Source organism: Xiphophorus maculatus, chromosome 5 (assembly GCF_002775205.1).
Source record: "Xiphophorus maculatus strain JP 163 A chromosome 5, X_maculatus-5.0-male, whole genome shotgun sequence".
In the NCBI taxonomy this organism is placed as follows: domain Eukaryota; kingdom Metazoa; phylum Chordata; class Actinopteri; order Cyprinodontiformes; family Poeciliidae; genus Xiphophorus; species Xiphophorus maculatus.
The window spans coordinates 20,304,377-20,324,878 of record NC_036447.1 but is presented as its reverse complement, the minus strand read 5'-3'; the positions used below and the strand labels follow the sequence as shown (position 1 = coordinate 20,324,878).

The 20,502-nt window shown below is 39.5% G+C and overlaps 1 protein-coding gene across 1 annotated transcript in view; it reads left to right on the top strand.

Moving 5' to 3' along the window:
- Window positions 1-1,012: 1,012 nt before the first annotated feature.
- Window positions 1,013-20,502, top strand: part of LOC102226730 (xylosyltransferase 1) — a 112,940-nt gene continuing 93,450 nt past the window's right edge. Inside the window, exon 1 of the mRNA XM_023334238.1 lies at window positions 1,013-1,422. Within this exon, the coding sequence (XP_023190006.1) occupies window positions 1,126-1,422 (297 nt within the window). The 5' untranslated portion in view covers window positions 1,013-1,125. The remainder of the gene's footprint in view (window positions 1,423-20,502) is intronic.

Genomic DNA, 20,502 nt, shown 5'->3' with positions numbered 1-20,502 from the left:
TATCAACACCATGTGAAGGAATCACTGCTCCCTGTTCATTAGTGGTTAATGGCTGTTACTGCAGTTCCCTTGAGCTCCAAAGGATTGGTTAGAAATCCCCTTCTCTCCATCTGATAGCCGGGTGTAAAAGACCTTCTCATGCATTTTTGAATTTCTTTAGATTACGTCATAGTGTGTTGATTTTTCTTTGTTGGCCTAATGAAGTTATACGGCAGTGATCAGAGCTGTTTGTGACTCGTGTACTTTGACTTAGCTTTGCAAAAAAAACATCATGTTCTTCCCAATTAATTCACGATTAAAACCAATAAAGAGGTTTAATTACGTTTAATTAAAAAATAATTATTTTTACTTTGTGGTTAGGTTTGCTTGGATAGCATTTTTTCCCCCTTTATAAATTAAGTTGGCATTTTAAGCAGCATTTTGTATTTGGTCGGGTTATCTTTGCTTGATGATCTAGTGGTTGCTTCTTCAAATAAAGAAGCAACCACTAGATCATTATTTCCTTATTCAAATAAAGAAGCAACCCAAAATACTTTTTACCTGACTGAAGGTTTATTGGAGAAAAAACCCTTTTTTTGCAGTTTAGCCCAACAGAAAGTTGACTGATATGAATTAATAAAGCTGCCCAAGGGCAACATAATAAAACTAGGGACCCCACAGTCAATGCCTCTATTGACATCAGTTAACTTGACTGTCAAGAAGCCCTACAGGCCCAGTAATTCTGCAATTTTCTGCCTTCTAATAACGCAAAGTGAACATTTCCATATTTGCAATTACCTGTACGTATTTGATATTATCCAAATTCTTCTTTTGGTAGATTAAAACGTGGACTAATTTCCGTCTCACGGAGATTGAACTGGAAGTGGACTCCTAGCGCCCGGAGCATCACTTCTGTCGGGTTTCACCACACGGTGGCCCCCCTGTCTCTCCTTCCCGACGCTCCTCCTCGCCTCCGCCGCCACCATAAAGCTCAGCCTCCCTCCACCGACACCACCTCCTCCTCCACCTCCTCCTCCTCCTCTGCCTCCCTCAGTACTTCCACTCTTCTCATCCCGTCTCCCCTGCTCGCTCGCTCGCTCAGAGCCACAGACGCTCCTCCAGCTCTGTGCAGCGCGGCGTGCGAACATGGTCGGCGGCTCCTGTGCTCGCAAGCTGGCCCGTCGGTCTCGGTCCGCCCTGATCGCAGCCCTCACCGTGCTGCTGGTGCAGACCCTCATTGTGTGGAACTTCAGCTCCCTCGACTCCGGCGAAGAGCGAGAAAACGCAGGCTCCAGCGTGCGAGAGAAGAGGGACCGGGTGGCGGGCAGCAGAGCCGCCGGCAGCGAGTATCTCCAGCGCGGAGACCAGCAGCAGCGGCAGCCCGGGCAGCAGCAGCATCTTCCTCCTCCGGGGAGGGGGACGTCTCGTCACATACAGCAGCCGGTAAGACAGCAGCGCTGTGACCGTGTGGTCGCATCTTATGCTCGGTGTAAAGGACCTCATCGGGGGGAAGGATGTAGCGGTTGGCAGGCTGGGTAAAACATCTTCGGCTTAGATCCCTGTTTTTTTTTTTTTTTTGTGTGTGGAGACAATCGCTCTGCAGGGCCTCTGAATGAATTTTTGATCGTTGTCGGGCTCCTCTGGAAGGGAATGATTGTCTTACATGAGCAAGATGCAAAGCATGCTCCCTTTTAGTCATCCAGTGCATCTGTAGAATGAACGCCAGACTTCCTTTCTTCACAGGGAAAAAAAAGATATGCCAAAGCAGAGTGAAATCAGTTCACTCCAGGGCAGTGTGGTTGCAGGGAAGGGCGAAAAGGGGAGAGAGTAGGGGGGGAAAAAAAAAATCCTTTCACAAGATAGCAGCTGTGAAGATGCCTGGACAGCAGAGCCACTGTCTGGGGTTGTAGTCTATACCTGTCAGGGTCTATTTGGTATTTCAAGTCAACAGTTTATGCACAGCTCAGCAGCACTGTCTGGGCAATGCCAAACTGAAACATAACCTAATTTGCAGGGTTGGTTTTGATGAGTGCAGAGGAATTAGAGTCGTCAAATTAAACATGAGGACAAATCTTCCTACATATGAACAAATCAGCTAATACCGCAGTTTCTGCAGGGTATTAAAAAATCTTGTACTTCCATCCAGTCCATTGACTTTTTCTTGCTCATTTTTAATTTTACAAGTTGTTTTGTTGCAAATTGCATAAACATGGGCTGAGTTGGGCTATTTTGGATGAAATTTGTGTTTTTTCTTTAAGTCTTTTATATACTTTGAACATGAAACTGAACAGTCTGTGTCCTTTCAATTTTGTTGGGTCCTATGACTCATACCATAGTGCTGTTTTTTCCTCTTTCTTTGCAAGTTCATGTCTATTTTATTTGCATATTTGAGATAGGTTAAATAACTCTACTTTTTGACAACTCCAGTCCTCAAAGGTGGAGCTGAAACTGAAGGGAACCCAGAGGGCTAAAAGTCTCCGGTACCTCCGGATTTCCCGTACTAGGTCTTAAATTTGATCAATCAATATGTTGAGTATGGATTATTAATTTATTGCTTCATACTTCATCTATTTGTAACAATAAATCAAGCTGGTTTATTGGATGTTGCCTCTCTCTGTTTGCCGCTTATCTGTGTAATCAACTCCAGAATATAAAGGAACTTGTTTCATTGAGCAAATTTAAACAGATGTTAAAAATTTTAGAGAACTAAATATCTGGATGCAAATATTTTAACTGTATTGAACTATTGCTCGTGTCACTGGTCTCAATTGAGTTCTGGGATATTTTTAGTGACATTTTGTAACGTCTAACCAATTTTATGAGTTTTTTAATAGCTTTTTAGTGCTGCCTTTATATGCTGTCTTATTTGCCAAGGCAAGCTTTTAAAATGATATTTCAGGATTCAAAGGGCTTCCTTTGTTAAATAAGGAAAAAATTAAAACAACTAAATGTTTTGGCAATCACAGTAGAATTGTTCTTTGCATGTCCACTATAAACTCAGAAGAAGTGTATATTTAACTAGGTTTGGCTTCAAGAAAGGAATTTCATTAGTTAATAAAACAATATGTAGCTGAATATTTAACTTATTTAGACTATTTTGTAAGTTAAGCTATAAAAGGAATATGCTATTTCTCAGAATTAATAACATTCTTAAATATAAATAATACATGTCACAAATATTTTGAAAAGTTTCAAATTTAGCATACAAAATCTCACTGAAACCCTGTCATTCATTCTGTTGTATCTGTTTTATTAGCATTTAATAACATTGCTTAATGACAACTAACAGGCTCCATTGAATTGTTAGCATCTGTACTATGGACTACATTCCTTAAATCTAATGAATTTTTATATCACGTTATTAAATCATCACTTCTAGACTGAAAAATTAATTGTACTTAAGTGTCATGCCCCTCTGGCGCCCAGGCCACATGGACTTGTACGACACGCCACATACAAAACAAGATGGCCGCATACAAATCACATGCTCCACAAAAACACCATTACATTTTTAAACTCAACCAGCAGCACTCGTTTTCTTTCCCAGGCTTTACAGACAAAAACAAGAAATGAAAAAAATTACCCTATCATACATCAGACTTAATACAGCATCCCCAGATAACCAAAATGCATCTGCATTACCTATTTTTATCTATTCAAATAGATAAAAACCTAAATCATAACGACAGCAGAGAACCAAGTGATACTGGCGACAGGGTCATTTGAGGCACCAGAGAAGCGAAGGCTGGCCGGTGTGGTCTGACCTAACAGCCGAGCTCCTGTAGATCAGGTTACTGATGAAGTTAATGCTGGTTCAGATGAAAAGCAGTCAGATAACAAAGTGCATCGCAGTTTGTTGGGTATGGCATTACATAGTGGTGTGGATTTATCTGATACACCAGTCTACTCTTCATTCGGATCTTGAGGGAAATTAGGAGAAATTACAGCACATTAGGGTGTTGTTATGATGCGCTGCATTGAATTACTGTGCTGCACATGAATTACATAACAGCAACTCCGGATTAGTCATGTTAGAACCTTTTCGTGCTGCGTCCACACTAACTTATCCAGTTGTGCTTCATTGTTAAAACACCTCTTTTTCCTTTCATCTATTAGACGTGGGCGCTTTGCTCATCTGTTTCAGAACGTCAAATCTCTTTGTGGTTGAGAGAAACCAATCAGGCTTTGCCATGTCAATATCAGTGTCTTTCAGATCTGATCTACCGATTCCAGTCATTAATTCTAGGAATTATATAAAAAAGGAAAAAATGTGCTTCATGTTCTTTGGTAAATATAGTAGAATTGAATAGAACACAAAATGAAGGAATGTCAAGATTACAGAAGATGTATGCATCAAATTAAATACCCCTAACACTCACCTAAAATGCTGTTATCTTTTAGCTTTGATGCATTTAACCATTAGGAAAAAAATACCGTAGAGATGCTATGATCAGACTTTTCCTGCATAATACCAATTATAGGATTTTGTGGAGATTTGATTTGACCTATTGATTCTTCATAAGGACTATACCACATCAGAGGTGAGAAAAATGTGATGGAGGATCTTCAACAGAGGTAATAACTTTCTAATCCACCAGAAAACAATGCCTCCAGGACATATTACATAATATATTGTACTGAAGAACAACCTGAGATGTAATGAATTTAAAAAATAGGAAGTAAAATTTTGAGATGCACCAGTCAGGCTTTTCCTGGTTGATACCGAGTTCGGGCTTTCTTTGAGAATTTACCAGCTGTTTCCAATAATGACAGATACAGAACTTCTTTTTCCGACTGTAATACAAACACGAGAAAACAAAAGTACTGCAGTGTTCCTAAATTAAAGTAACAGATTAGAATCCAACATAGAACCAAAAAAATGAAAGATTACTATTTATGAATCATCTCTAACTTTTATCCATTTCTTCTGAAAGTCAAAAAAGTGAATCATAATATAAGTTTTTGGTTGATACATCAATAGATCAAAAATTGTGAAAGTGCTTCTTCTAGTATGTATTTAACAGGAACAATAATAAGTGTTTTCAAGATTTGATAGGACAATCTAGACTGGATAGGACAATCTGGCCGTTTGACTCTGGTGATTGATTAATTTATCTCTTAATACAATTTTAATATGTCACTTTTCAACAACTCATGGACAATACAGGAAAAATTGACAGATTGATTGGTTTATCTCTTAAGAATTTTGATTGTAAAATCTGTACCTGCTGATCTCTTATCAGAGCTGGTCAACAGGATATTAGGTGATGTTGATTTCTCACTGATTTATTGGAACATCTCTAAAAATAAAATTTCCACAGCACCTAACCCTCCGATTACTGATATGAGCCCGTTAGGGGCAGATTAGACAACTCCCGTCTCTGGCTCATTCTCTCTACACTGTATAGTTCTGTAACCTCCAGATTCGACATCCACATATTTTCTCCTACCTGATCACCGTATTTTCATTCCCTCTTTAGTTATGAGAAGCATGCATGTCTGAGTGGATCTCTGTGAGTTGGCAAGGCCGCCTTGCCTTGTGTAAGACTGCCGCATGAGTGCCAACTGATGCTATATGAGGCAGTGCGTCTGAGGAAAGTTCGAGCAGCAATTCGATCCAGAACAGAATGAGCCAGGAGCTAGACTTTGACAAAAGGCAGCATTTCTACATGATAACTGGTGTTACATGGGAAAATTATGCAGATCTTCAGATGTGTCATCCCAGCAGGCAGAAGCCACAGCTGTCATTAGAGCATATTTCTTGTTTTGTTGTTGTTTTTAGGGAATTTCTCCTTGAAGAGTGTGCAGAGTTTGTGTTTTCACACATGCTTTGACTACCTGTTGAGCATTTATCATCCCCTAAAAGTTCCATATTTATTAATTAGCCTGTCGTCTTTATTCTCACATCCATTTATTACAAGAGTTAATGTCACAATTATTATTAATAGGCTTGTAAGGGTGTGTGTGAAGAAAGAGAAACATGCCCTCAGCAGCAGATTGAGGAAAAGCTATGAAAGTCTACACATCTGGCCATCAGCAGTTTCTTTCCATCTGTCCCAGCACTCCACTCATATTCTGTCATGATCCCCCTCTCCCAGGCGTAGCGGGAGTTCAGGCTCACTCCCGTTGTTAAGATTTCTCCTCTTAGTCATGGTAATACGTGCAACATTACCCCTGATGTACATGTTTTCCATTGCATCAAGTTTTCCAAATGGTCTCCTATGGCAGTAAAGACATCACCAGCCATCTGGTTGCATGTGAATTTTATTCTTCTTTTTAACTGTTTCCACAGTATAATAATGGCACACGTCTGCCTTAACTACAAGTGATTACAAGTTATGATATTAGGAAGTTTGTTCTCATGCCACAACACACTCAGCCAGACACTTGAAAGGTGAAGGATTTGTCTCTGAGAAAAATGGCTCACTGACTGAATCCAGAGAAATACAAGCGACGTACTTTGAATACATGTAGATTTTTATGTACCTCATTATTTATTATTATTTTGTACCTTTTTAAGGTCATGCCATAATATCACAGAGGGATGCATATCCAGAGTTTGACTAGATCACTCAAAAATGTTCATTTGTATATTTAATTTTCTACCTGCATTAGTATGCTTGAGTTCAATAAAGCTCACAGGCTGATGGCAAGAGATTCTCCTTCAGGATTTTCCATTATAGGTCATCATCAATTTCACTACCATTACCATGTTTGACTGTGGATATGAATCTTAAGAGACACAAACCAAACGGTTCAAAGATGTGCTTAGCTGGAGTCCCAAAGATCATTCATTCACTTCCTCGGCTGCTAAAACTACAGGCAGACTATAATTCTAAAACAGTGCAGAAAACATCATCGTTCACAACTTCTGTTCTTTTTGTTCTACCTGCAGAATTTAAGTAAATGGGAGAAAGCTCAGACTCTCTGTGAAGCATCTTCTTTTTTCTGTTTTTCTCTTTTTTCTCTGTGCTTCCAAAACTCTTTGGCATTCTTGGCACTAATTTGCTTTAGAAAGAAAGAAAATATACTAGATGTTAAATATTACGTTGGCTCACATGATCTTAGAATCTATTAGCACACTTATAATGTGATGTTGACATTTAATTCATATTAGTTAGTGTTAGTGATATTTGCTGCAGAAAAGAGATTGTATTATCAAGTAACCTCCATGGTGAGAGGTGAAAATACTGAACAATTGTATTCATCAGCCTATATTGAAATATAAGAGTAAAATAGATACATGGATAGACATTTTTAGGCAAAAAAAAACGCAAGTGACCTCAAAGACTGACAAAATTAACATTAATAGATTGATTGAAAGAACATAACATACAAGGATTATTGTTAGTTTTAATAATGCATAGTCTACATTCAATGCTTCAATCTCTTGTAACCATTTATCCTCCAGCCACATTCACAAAATGATTCATCCCAGTATGTCTATGATCACAGCACTGAGTCACGCTGACAAATGCATACACACCATGTTTCCACTAAGAAAATGATCATTTTGGCCTTTATGGGTAAATTGCTTTGGTCTACTGTGTGAAACCATTCCTCTGGAGTCCTTGAATCTTTGGATTTTCATGCAACACTTGTACCATTTCCTGTTAATTTCAAATTACATGACATTAAGGTGTGTCTCATGTGATATGGAAAATCTACCTTTTAAATATGTACAGTCAGTTTATATTTCCCTTCATAATTTCTGTTAGCACCAGAAGTTAAACACTTGGTAACAAAAAATAGTCTCACAGAAGGTCGAAAGGTTGTAGTATAAGTACTTTGATTTCTGCTTCACAATCTGTCTACCGCTAGATGACAACTCCCAAGTGCACACACAGGTTTTCATCTGTCCCATTGTTTCTCTGAATAAAATAAAGGTAGGTCAGGGATGGTCTTTATTAGAAAGTAAAGAACATAATACTGCTCAAATGGGGTATAAAAATATTGAAAACTTGCCTCTTGTTAGAAATGAACTTAGACTCAAGCACACTTTGGTAATGTCACAGTAAAAAAAAGTCATACTTACTACTCATTCTAAAGAATACTTGATAATGTTGTTGATGCTACAATTTTTCTTTTAAAGCATAGTTTTCTAAGTGAACAAAATCGGAAAATATAACCAGTAGCAGTTTGAGATGATTTTTATTGAGTTAATTAGTGTCATGCCAATAACAAGTTGGTAATACAACAACAATTTAGTATGAAAAAGAAAAACCTCAGTGATGCATACAGCAGCATACCCATGAGGGCAGTAGCGATACACTAATCTCACGATACGATATGCGATATTCTGCTCACAATATGATATTTATTGCAATATTGAGCAAATGATACAATTCGTTTTTTGCTTGCAAAGTCCCTGTGAAATTGCCAAAAAAAGTTTACACAAATCAGTTTAGGAAGGAGTCCTTTGAAAACTACAGACAGTACATGGCAGGAATTACCAAAAGTCTTGACTGAACTGAAGGAGGTTCTGTTTCTACTGTTCATCACAGTTCTGCAGATGATGGCGATGTAAGTACATAACGATGTGTTTGTTTTGTATTGTTGTTCCGCGCAAACATAATATGTCAGCTAGCATTTGCTAACGCTGTGCTAAATGCTTCTCCTCTGTATAACCTCGCAAATATATTTTTAAAAAAAGGTTGCATTTGAGCAAAAACACAGGCTTTGTGCTGAATTTTTGTGCTTTTGTGTCTGTTTTGAGTTAAAGACTACTGTGTGTTTGTTTGTAGTCATTTTGAGGAGGTGCTATGTAAACACTGAGTCAGGAGGGCTTGGCCAACAGTTCATTTGCATAATCATGATGTATCCCTAAAACAGCGCATTCCTTAAGCTTAAGGAGCTCAAAACAGGCAGAACTGATCAGGTGAAATCTCAATATCTGGGATTAATTTTGAGTATTAGATGCTATGAACATGTTTTGTACAGCCCACAGACCTATCCCACAGCTTGTTCTAATATAGTGGACCTTTAATATCACTTGTTTTATTACTGACCATAATAAAATTGAATCGTATTTCTAGGCCTGTCGCGATAAACGATAAATCGATTAATCGTATGATAAATTAAAACTATCGACGTCATTTCAATTATCGGCATTGTCGTCTCTTCCGGCCTTTTTCTCTTTCTGTTGATGACACCGAATGAAAAAAGGCTCAACTCCGGTGCTCTCCACCGACTCCTCCCTTCCTCATTTCCTTAGTTTAATGCCCAGCGCACACTACACGATCTTAGAGCTGTCAGCCATTGTCGGCCCATTTTTAAAACCTGAGATCACACATTAACCGACAGAAATCCTAGGTTTAACGGTTCGATCGGGTTTGTTCCTGCCGTGTGGTGTCCAACAATGGGCACAAAATAATGGCTACAAGTCCAGTTAACTAATTTTAAAACCAGACATTAATCAGTGCTTTACTACAATCTACCTGCAATGCATGTGGCTAGTGTCAGCGTAAAGTCCTGACTGAATGAAAATCATTAGAACCTATTTACGTCACGTTAACGAAGAACAGCTGAAAAGTTACCGGGTTTATCAACTGCGGTAGCAATTTCGCTCCAACTCCTCCTCTTGTCATTTCTATATTCTTTGCATGTTGAATAAACATTAATGTTGTTTCCACGTCGGCTGGACTTCGGGTTGCGCTGTGTCAGCTGTTTGGGATTCCCCGACGTCATTTCCCCTCAGAAAACACGGAGGAGAATCCGCGCTTTCTGATTGGCTACCTGTCACATTCAACAGGTGTAGTTAAAGCTCCCAGTCGGGGAAAAACCCTGATTTAGATCGGAGCGGCAACGACGATCTACCATAACACACCACACAATCTTAGAAAGACCAACGTTTTAAGATTGTTGTAAGGGGAAAAATAGGAGCAAAAAATCATGTAGTGTGAATTATTGCATCAGGTAGTCGATGTGCCCATCTTCTCTATTTAAATCTAATTATTACTGAAGGGCAACACAATATACAGACTTCATAATCTGCCCTCTTTTGGTTGAATGCAGTATTTATTTCCACTTTGGCTTTATGTTGTTTAGTTTTTATTCAAGTACATTTATTGTTAATGGAGACTGAGAATCCATTTTATTTTTGTTTTTGGTTGTTTTGCTTATTTTGTTTATCAGCTCCAGTGAAAATCTTTTGAAAATAAAGTGTATCTAACTTTGGCAGGAAATCGCATGCATTATTACGTCATTTCCATTAAATCAGTGTAAAAAGGTCTTCAAACAATATTATCGTTTATCGCAATAATTTTTTGAGACAATTAATCGCTCAGCAAAATTTGCTATCGTGACAGGCCTACGTATTTTTAAGATTTTGGGAGTGGAAGGCTTATCTTGTCCCCAATAAAGGCAATTTAGGAAATTTTTTAGTATCTATTATAATGAAATATTGAATATTTTGACAAAAACCCAAAACATACTAAAAAGTTTTCCTCTGGGTGGCTTTACCGTACAAGTTTAAGGAACAATATGGATTGGCTTACATCCAGGCTTATTCCCCGTTGATCTGATGTGCTATGCCCCTAAAGAAGGCATTAATGTAAAAAATCACAATCCAGTGTGGCTGAATTAAAACAATAAGAGTGGTTAAATTCCTCCAAAGAACTTTACAAATTATTGCAAAGTATTTTTCGGAGTTGCTGTCACCAAGGCCTGCACAACCAAGTATTATGAAAAAAGCTTACTTTTTCAAATACTGCCTGGTTGGTATGGATAGGCTGAAAAGAAATCATTGCTATTTGAAAACCATCTGTATTTTCTCATGTTATCTTTGGTAATAAAATTAGTTTGATAATCTTGAACACTTAATTGTGATTAAAAAAGCAAAAGCAGAAGAAATTGCCTTTCAAGCAAATTCCAAGTTGCTGTATTTCTGCACAAGACTGATTTTATGCCATCTATGCTAGAAGATGGTGCTTCTTTAAAGTCAATTGTAAATTTAAATAAATTGACATCTTATCTGTTTAAACAGACAGCATTAAACTTTGTTTGAGCTGCCTTATCTGCCTTTTTGCCCAGCCGACAAAGGCTCTGTGGTTTGTGTACGCCCATTCTTCCACTGAGGCAGAGGGAGAATCTGAATCCTGCAAACAAAGCCTAATATTAGGCTAATCATCATTCGTCTCCATTCATTTGAGCAATTTGTTACTTCTCACTGACGGTGGCAGATCCAACCTGTGCAACGTATTTCACTAAAGTGAAACAAAAGCCCGCCATTGTCTGGTGTGACATTTTTAATGGTGTCATTATTTAACGGCCGGCGTTTTCATTTATCATGAAAGGGCTTTCATTCACACTGTAATAAAGCTGCTTTCCCCCCCCATCTTCCCCTCACGTCAAGTCCACTTCATTCTCACACTGCCATTCCTGGGGGTGCCGTTTGTTCCTGCTCCGCTGCATGCACCAGTCACTGTCAGCGCTGGGTTTCGTAATACATCAAAGCCACTCTCAGTGTGGTAATTGGCATTTAAATTGGCTCTCCCAAAAAGTAAATCGTTCAGACGTGAGCATGAGCTGCTCTGCTTTAAACAAACCTTTATACACACATGATTACGGTCCTGAAAAAACTCCCCAAGGAGACTGTGATTTAAAAACTCTTAATGGCCCAATCTTTACAACAATAACGTGTTATTCTGTAAAAATCCGCAATAAGGAGAAGAGTAGAGTGCAGCCTGCCCATCCATCAAAAACGTATTGTGATTTTGAACACAGAGAGCCTCTTTTCCAAGTGCCATTAGTCTGAGAGAGGTTGGCAACATATTCAGATCTAAAGGAAGAAGTGTGCACCTGAGAGACTTGAAAGAGACTCCCTGAAAACCTCAAATACTTTGATGCTGAAGTGTAATTTGTACACATGACACAGTCCTTCGTGCCGCAACAGGAAAAACATTTTATCATTACCATAATGCAAAACCCCTGTCATGTTACTTTGCTAAGCCGATGCCACTAATGTGAAAACTGTCAGCGTCAGTGTGGAATCCTGAGTGTGTGAAATGATGTGCAGAAGAGCACTGACGGAGTATCCAAAGCAACTCAAACACAACAAGCCACAGACTTCCCTGCTAAGCCCATTGTGCAGCACAGGTGCTGAATGGACTCTTCAGTGCACCATGCATGCATGCCATCTGTTCGCAGTATCGAAAGACTCCTTTTTCCCGTCTTCCTCTGTTTCTTTGCCGTCATTGTGTAATGAGACAACAGCCATTCAACAGGTGTTACGCTGCTGAAAATACTACGCATGTCTTTGCAAACAGAAAACACAGGGGAGTGACTCACACAGTCCGGTCAATTATATTGACTCCCCGCCTGGGCGATGAGAGCGGAGCAAGTTCCATTACCATATTATGGTTAATAGGGCAAATGGATAACTGCAGCATCGAGTTAGGAGCAAAAACTGTGTGTCGAGGATTTAACGGCAGAGGGTGTGTGCAGTTATTCTGCTTGGATTAACGTGGTCTGTGTTGCACGTGTGGGAAGGACTTCTGCTGCCCTTCTTGGTTTGAGGTTTTTTACGAACAAGTAATGGTCGCCACGTTCCATAGGAAGAAAAATAAGTAAGAGTTTTGGTTTTAGCAGAAATTGTGGAAAATTTTGATTTTACAGACTTTATGTCCAGATTGGAGAGTTATTGGAGTATTTTCTAGGTCTCCATACATATGGAACAGGAACATGAAGTAAATTGAGGTATTTTTGAGCTCCATATTTACATGGAGTTGCATAGTAACCACTGTTGTTCCCGTAGATTCTGTAGAAGACATTAAGGTTCTTGTTGTCCATCTGTCTGTTGTTTGGCACATGTTCTCTTGGTTTCTGTTCCATTTCTCTTGACTGCAGTTGAAAACATTTGAAAAAAACAGATGGATCAGTAAATCAAAAGCTTCCTCATTTAACTTCTTCTTTATCGCTACAGGAATATTTTCCTCATTTACTGTGGAGAACGATTCTGCCATAATCATTTACCAAGACACTCAATATGTGGAGCTGCACAATAGGCTGATTCATTGTTGTCGTTGCAAAATCAGTGCATGCAACAATGAATACGTGGATGAAAATGTTGAAAGATCGTTATACTTCAAGTAACATTCATTTACCCTCACATGCCAATATGTTTGGCCAAATGAGTGGGACTTTTGTTCTCCTTGATGCACAAACTGTTCATAAGTCTTATTGACAGAAATCCCAAGTTTCATAGAATGGAAGGAGAGGAGCCAAGAAATTGTTGCTGAACCATCCTTCTCCCATTGTCTTCTGCTTAACTCAGGGTGAGATCATAGAAGGCTTCAGTCTAAGCTGAGAACACAGTTACTTGTTTTGCTAATTTCTAAAACCCTACCAAGACAGGAACGCTATTAGGCTCCAGGTAAAGCCTCATCCCCAGTTCAGAAAAGAGCATTCCATGTTTTCTGGTTGTGAACTATGACCTCAGACTAAAGAGGTCCTGACTCTAGTGATCGCTACAGGTCATGTTGTGGCCTGACCCCTTCCTGGTGCTTATATGACCCAAGCAGGAAATTTTTTAGTTTTGCTTGTCCCTTGTGCAGTTTGTGCACAGCAACATGCTCACAAAAATGTATTTAGAAAACGATTTTTCACAGATTTAGTGTAGATAGTTGTGGAAGAGCCCCACATTCTCTTGCAAGAAGTTTGTTTCTCCAATCAGGTCTTAACGCTTTTTTGTGCTTCAGTGAATCTGTGTGTGCTCCAACCTCAGCATGGCGCCTTTCCTATGGATGATTTGTAAAAAAATCAAAGATCGTAACTATAGTTAATTTCTATCCTGTCAAATCTACTCCAACAAAGCCCAACATTTAACACCAATTAGATCTGCATCCCTCTGTCCAATATCCCTCTGTGAACAAACAGCCAATCCTCACATAATACCAGCGCACACTACTGTCTCCTGCCTCCTAGTTTCCCCATACACACACACATCCTCTGCAACCACTGTTGCAAATGGTTTCATTCTCCGATACATTATTAATGCATCATCCAGATGAATGAACCTATATTATACTCGGTGATGACAATATTCTTGCAGGTAAGAGGCTTAGCAGGCAGCCCTGGAAGACACACACAGGCGAGATAGGAGGTATAGTTGTTTGGGCTTTTGATGGTGAAATAGAAATTTACATAAAGATCCATTACTTAGTGCAGCGCTAAATGGTGGCCCAAGAAATATTTGGAACATCGTATATATACAAGGATTTTAAGGTCTGTCACGCAGCTTCTTTTTTATGGATGAGCTGGTAGGAGATTCTCACAGTGTGAAAAACCTTAGCTAAAAATATAAGTACAACTGTTCACGGTACTAACAAAAAGATGCAGATAAAAACATATAACAGAATGTAATTGCCTTTATTTTCAAACAGCCGAAAAGTGTAGCAACCTTTTTTGAGCCAGCAGTGCAAGGAGAAACTTACTCAGTCACTTTCTCTGGGACCTGATTGAAAGGACTTTAAACCGTAGGATTGATACGAGGGGAACATTTTGAGGTTCTGAAACCCTTGTGTATCTTGATTACGATGAGTGGCCCTTGTCTACTTCCTTACCTGCTAGCAGTTTCCGGATGATTCTTTCAAATAGAGCTCTGTTAGCAGAACAGGACTGTTACCATGAGAACATTTCTCTCTGTCTGTCTCTCTCTTGCTCGTTCTATTTTTTATTAATGGAGTCCCACCACTTGCAGAGAGAGTTTTTGTTTGATAAATATAGCTTATTTCCAAATGTATAACACAAGATCAAAAATTTTTTTTATATATTTTGTATTATCTTGTACACACTTATGAGGGAAAGTGCTGACTTGACAGTTGTTCAGCAAACACTCACTAAGACACAAAAGGTACATGAATAATTTCAATGGAAAGTTATTCGGAAGGTAAAATGTGGTGGAAAGAAATGCATAAGTTGAGATGACAACATTATTATACCTCCGTTAATCACCAGCTCACACTGTTTTGGCAGCAAAAGGAATAACTGTTGCGTTTCTGTTTTTGTAAGTCATGTAATACTGTGAAACCATTGTTTTGTTTTGTTTATTTTACCAAAGGTTATCATATTGTAATAATCTCCCATACACAATCTAACCACAAACCTAATTAGGTTTCAAGACCAAGTTTTCAATCGCTGTAAATCATGCTTTTAAAAATAGACTTTCACATTGTAATTATGCCCTGAAAATGTAGGATTAAACTAATTTATTTCAGAAAATGAGCTATTTGAATGAAGTGATTCCATGGGAGCACAAAACATGAGAATTATTGCAACTAAAACACAGCATGACTCTAACTTTCACTCATGCAACACAATTAAAATCAATCCGCTGTTATAGTGCTGCTTCTTACTTATTCTGTGGCAAAGTACAGATTATTTAGGAGAGGATCTTGCAGTTTTCCAGTAATGGCACATAAAATGTAAGTGAATTTTCCCTTGATGGTGTTGTTTGTCAAGTTTGATGTGATGAGAGGCTGCGGGTAATGTTGCTAGAAGTGACAGCCACATATCCGTTTTCTTGCTGTTTCTTTTTTATTTTTTTGCTTTTCTTTTAGCACTGATGACTTATAGTAAATCTAACATCTCTGCTATGTCCCCCGCAGCATTCCCCATGAATAGTTTTGTGCAGTAGGTCATTAGACAGCGTGGAGCGTGCTTGTCTTTTAACTGTAATAGTCGCATGTCATTGGGGAAAGAGCTTGACTGCCCTCTTCTCTGAAATCATTGCAGCTCTGCCTCATTCTGCTCCAGTGACAGGCAACGTGCTGATTCACATGTACAATAGAAATGCACATGAACTTGTAATCACACCCACGCAGACTAATGACGCCGAGCACGGGCCGCTGCCTTGCTGCTCCTCTCTCAACACATCATACACTAATCTTGGTGTGCTACGTTGTCCTTAAGCGACGGGGAGGGGGACCGTGGCAGGAAGTGAAAAGGCTACATGGCTCTGCGGCAAAGACACAGGCCGATGACATGTTGGCTGGGCAGAGATAGAAGCGATCCGGCCTGTCAGGGAAAGCTTTTGTCCTTCCAGTCCTGTGGAGCACAAGGAGAGGAACTGACAGCGGTGCTTTTCTTCCTCTTCCTTCTCCTCCCTTTTTTCTCTCCTCATCGCCACTGGAGTTGAATACCAGAAACCCCAGAAGACTTGTCTCAGTGATTAGAGGGAGAAAGTGAGAGCAGAAGAAAGGGAGAGAAAAAGAAAATGCCGAGAAAAGAGAGAAACACACATATACATATACGCAAGACGGAAGAAAGCTGGAGGAAAAAGGGTTTGAGGGGGAGAAGAAAAGAAAAGATAAATGTCTCATCTTCCTTTCTACAAATCCGATGTTGACTCAAATCCAGGCGTAATCCGGAGGGGGGGGGATAACCCGTTTTTGGTGTGAAGGCTTGTTAGCATTGGTATGGATGTGACATTGAAGACTTTTTTCTGTGATCACACAGAGATTATGCTTTAAATTGTTTTTTGTTTGTTTTTGATTTTTCATGTTGGACCTTTGACTGTTAACAACCAGATGGTAGAAAAAAGGTACAGAATCAGTAGACAAGACTCAGTTGTTCTAGCTTCACCCACTAGGACACACAAACATTACTTCTTGAAGGTTTGGACAGAATCTCAATTCTTTTGTGGACCATGGTTCTTACACAGTCTGGAAATGTCTGGACTTGGATGTGAATGTTTTCCAGGTCTGGAAGTATGAGAACATAGGAGTACACATAAATGTTTGCATTTCAGACTTTATTCCCTATTCAACTCTTTAAATGTTGTCCTTCCTTTTGTTCTTTCCTCCCTCCTTCCTTGGCCTCTAACTTTCATCACTTTTTGTCACTTATCACTTTTTGTTCTCTTCTTTCTTGTCTCCTTCCTTTTGTCCTTACTTTTATGTATCTTCCATACTTTCTTTTCTGTGTCCCACCTTTCTTTTCTTGTGGTCTTCTTTCCTTTCATTCCTTGTGTCCTGCCCAGATCCCATCCACCCTTTTGTTTGTTTCTTGTGGCTGTCCTTCATTTCCTGTCTTGTGTTTAGTTCTTCCCTATTTGCCTCCTACCTCACTTGTTTCCTTGCCTCCTACCTCCCCTCCTCTGATGTGTTCTTCAATACAGTATTTGACTAGAAAAGTCTAAGTTTAAATGCTGTGTTTGAGTGAGAATTGTTCTCAGGATCTTGAATTTAAAAGGTCAGACCAAAGGTATATTATATTTTGTAAGTTGTAGATAATGTGCTGTATTAAAGATCATCATCAGGGTTACTTGTCGGCACCATGAGTCAGTTTTCTTGTTTAGCTTTTATGTTGTCATACCAGTTTACAAGCACAGTGGTGCCATTGTCTCTGAACCAGCTTTGGAATGGCCTTTGCTTCACCACCCTCTCAAGGCTTCAATTATATTATTATGTGCACTTTTTCCTCCCACTAAATGTTCCAGTAATGTGTCTTAGTTACAGCAGTCTATGAACAATCAGCTTCTTTGCCTGCCATGCTTGTTAAGGGTGTCAGTGAAAATATAGTTCTCATTTGCTGTAAGCCATAATCATCCAAATTAACATAAACATGTTTGACTGCGTGTACTAAACTCTATGCAATACACGAGTTTCACTTTTTGAATTGAACTGCTGGAAAGAATGAACTTTTCAATGACATTCAAACTTATTGAGATGCAATTTCATAGCATTAAGAGAGTCTTAGCATAATATTTATACATGTATCTGAACACACACACACACTCCAGCAACCTCTTCAGCATCCTTCTCCCCTGAAGAAACACCCACAGAATAGCTAAAATAATAAAATATTCTGCTTCCTAAATCAGAAAAGCACTCACAGACCCTTCATGAACACACTCACGTACGTGCCAGCACACACACACACGCACACACACACAAAGATCTCAATCATCCTCTTCCTCTTCTCTCGGCTCATGCATAACGTCTCTGCTCACCACCTGAATAGCTGCTCTTCAGTATTCATGTTAGGACAAGTCGGAAAGCTCGCTCTCATTACGGAGCAGGTGTTTTTTCTCCATCAGTGGTGCATTTACATCCCGGCTGTTCTTTCCTGACTGCCGACAGCTCCGAGACAGAGAGAGAGAGAGCTCATGTGGTCTTAATGCCGGCATTAACGTTGGCATGTTTGTACACCTTGACTACTTCCTCTCCTTTATCATCCGCTTCGCCCCCTCCCTTTCGTCTTCCTCTACCTCCTTGAGTATCTCACTGCGCCGCTGAGACGTTCATCGGCCCTCCAGACGCCGCAGGCCCTCCAAATCAGACTCAATGAGAAGCCCCACAGAGGCCCGTCGCAGCCGGGAAGAAATTGCGGTGTAATTGAGCTGCGTGATAATAATACGTTCTTCCCTCTGATTTCCTAACAGCGGCGAATCATCAACACCATCATCATCGTGCCATCACATCAACACTTCCACGCTGCTGCTGCCGCCGCCGCCATCGAAGCTGACCTGCTCTTTTGCTTCAGTCTCTCGCTTTCTCGTCAATTGCTTTTACTGCACCTTTTTTATTTCTATTTTTGCTCTCCTGCTCTTCCCTCACTCTGCGCTCAGACCCGTTCAGCCAAATATCTTTCCAGTTTCTGTTTCATGGCCTCGGGTGGCGTGCCTCGGAGGTGCAGGCTACATAAATGACAATGTTTCGAGTAGCTAGTTGTTGTGTGAGGAGAGAATTGACAAGAAGGGAACATAATTAGGATGTGTATTTTTTTTCACTGAGACACCAAAGTTGTTTCTGGCCGTTTTTCTCTTTTGTGTTTTGTTTGTTTGCAAAGTCCAAGGTGGTAAAAATGCAAAGCTCAGAGCGTCATGCCTTCTACAAGAAAGCTCTGAGCTGTTTGGAGCAAGTCGTCGCCCTGGCTTTCTGCTTAACGACTTCACAATTTCCGATGCATTTTCAAAATCGCTGCCCATTTGCTACTTTGGTGAGAAGGACTTGCAGACATCTCAGCTCAGACCTCTGGCTTAATCAGCCAACCAGTCCATGAGCCGTAGGGTCCTGGTGGCTGGTGTGGGCTGCACATATTTTCTCTTGTGCAATATCAGCAGTCAATCTAAATATCCGTGTGAAAACAAATGTGGTGAGAACAAAAAGTAATGTAGCTGATCTATTGCATTTCTGTTTACTGGAAAACTGTTTTCCTGTAGTTTAGAGATAGCTTTTGTTGCTAGCGTTACTCAACATTGATGAACCCTTCATTATATTTTCGACACAACCACACATTTCAATGTGTTTAATTGAGATTTTAGAGTAGAATAGGATAGAATTCAACTTTATTGTCATTGCACATGTCACAAGTACAACCAACGAAATGCTTTTGTACTTGCATCCAACCAGAAGTGCTTAACAAGAAAATAAAAAAAATTTTAACTGACGGATCAACACAGAGTTGCATAATTGTGAAGGTAGATGAATGCTAAATATTTTTGTCTCATTTTTGTCCAATAAAAATATTAATTTGTGGTGTACATTTTTATTAACACTTTGTAAAACCACCTTTTACTGCAAATACTCCAGCCTGCCTTGTTTTGCACCCTCAAATATGGTAAATGTTTGCCTGTACTTAGCTCCATCCATTTTTGGTTTATCGGATAAAATCCTAAAAGAACACATAGAAATTTTCTGGGTCTAACAGAGTTTTAAAACCCTCAATGGGTGTGAATATTTATGTGTATTACATCCGTCCATGCTAAAGTCGGGTAGGTAGGTAAAAACCCAACAAGATTTTTTTCCTGTTTAAATAAAAAAAAAGAAAAGAAAACGAAGCTAAAGAGCACTAAGAACATTTGGACTTGAAAAATGTTCAGGAACACTGTTTCTCAGGTGACAAAGTGCTGGAAATGTGTCATTTTGAGAAGCAGAGATTTAAGAAAAAGGAACTTCATCAATCGTTTCGAAGGGAAAGCATGATTAAAATGTTGTCTGTTAAAAAGCAGCTAAAGCTGTTCTAGTGGACCTCTGAAGGAAAACCGTGTCTTTAGATTCACATAATGTGAGCTTTTTAAGACATTGCTGGTTCATGAGTCACTGCTGTGCGTCTCCGTTTGTTTGGTGCAAACCTTCAAACTAGGAGCTCTTATCTCCTGTCCCTGGATTAGAACAAGTTTGAATTCACTTTGTATAAAGTCTCCCTCTATAAAGACATCTGAGCTAAAAATATTCAGACATACCTGCATTCTCACATACAAGTGGCTCTTTTTATAAAGCATAAAGGCCTCTTTGTTTGTCTTTTTGGCATGCCCAGGGTGTTTGCTTAAGATAATAGAGAATCCTTCTGTATCTGAACAGGAAGCAGTTACACTGCATCAGAGCTACTTCTGAATGTTATAGACAGAAAGGGTTAATCAGAGCAACTAAAGCTGACCTGAAAAGATAAGTCGGTGGTAGTTGAGGGCTTTTGGCGTTGCAGTTTAGATTCTGGGGAGCATTTGTGTGCGTCTGTGAGCAGTAGGAGAGTTTACACACGGCTCAGAGTACTTTAACCATTCTCATGAGAAATGCCTTTCCA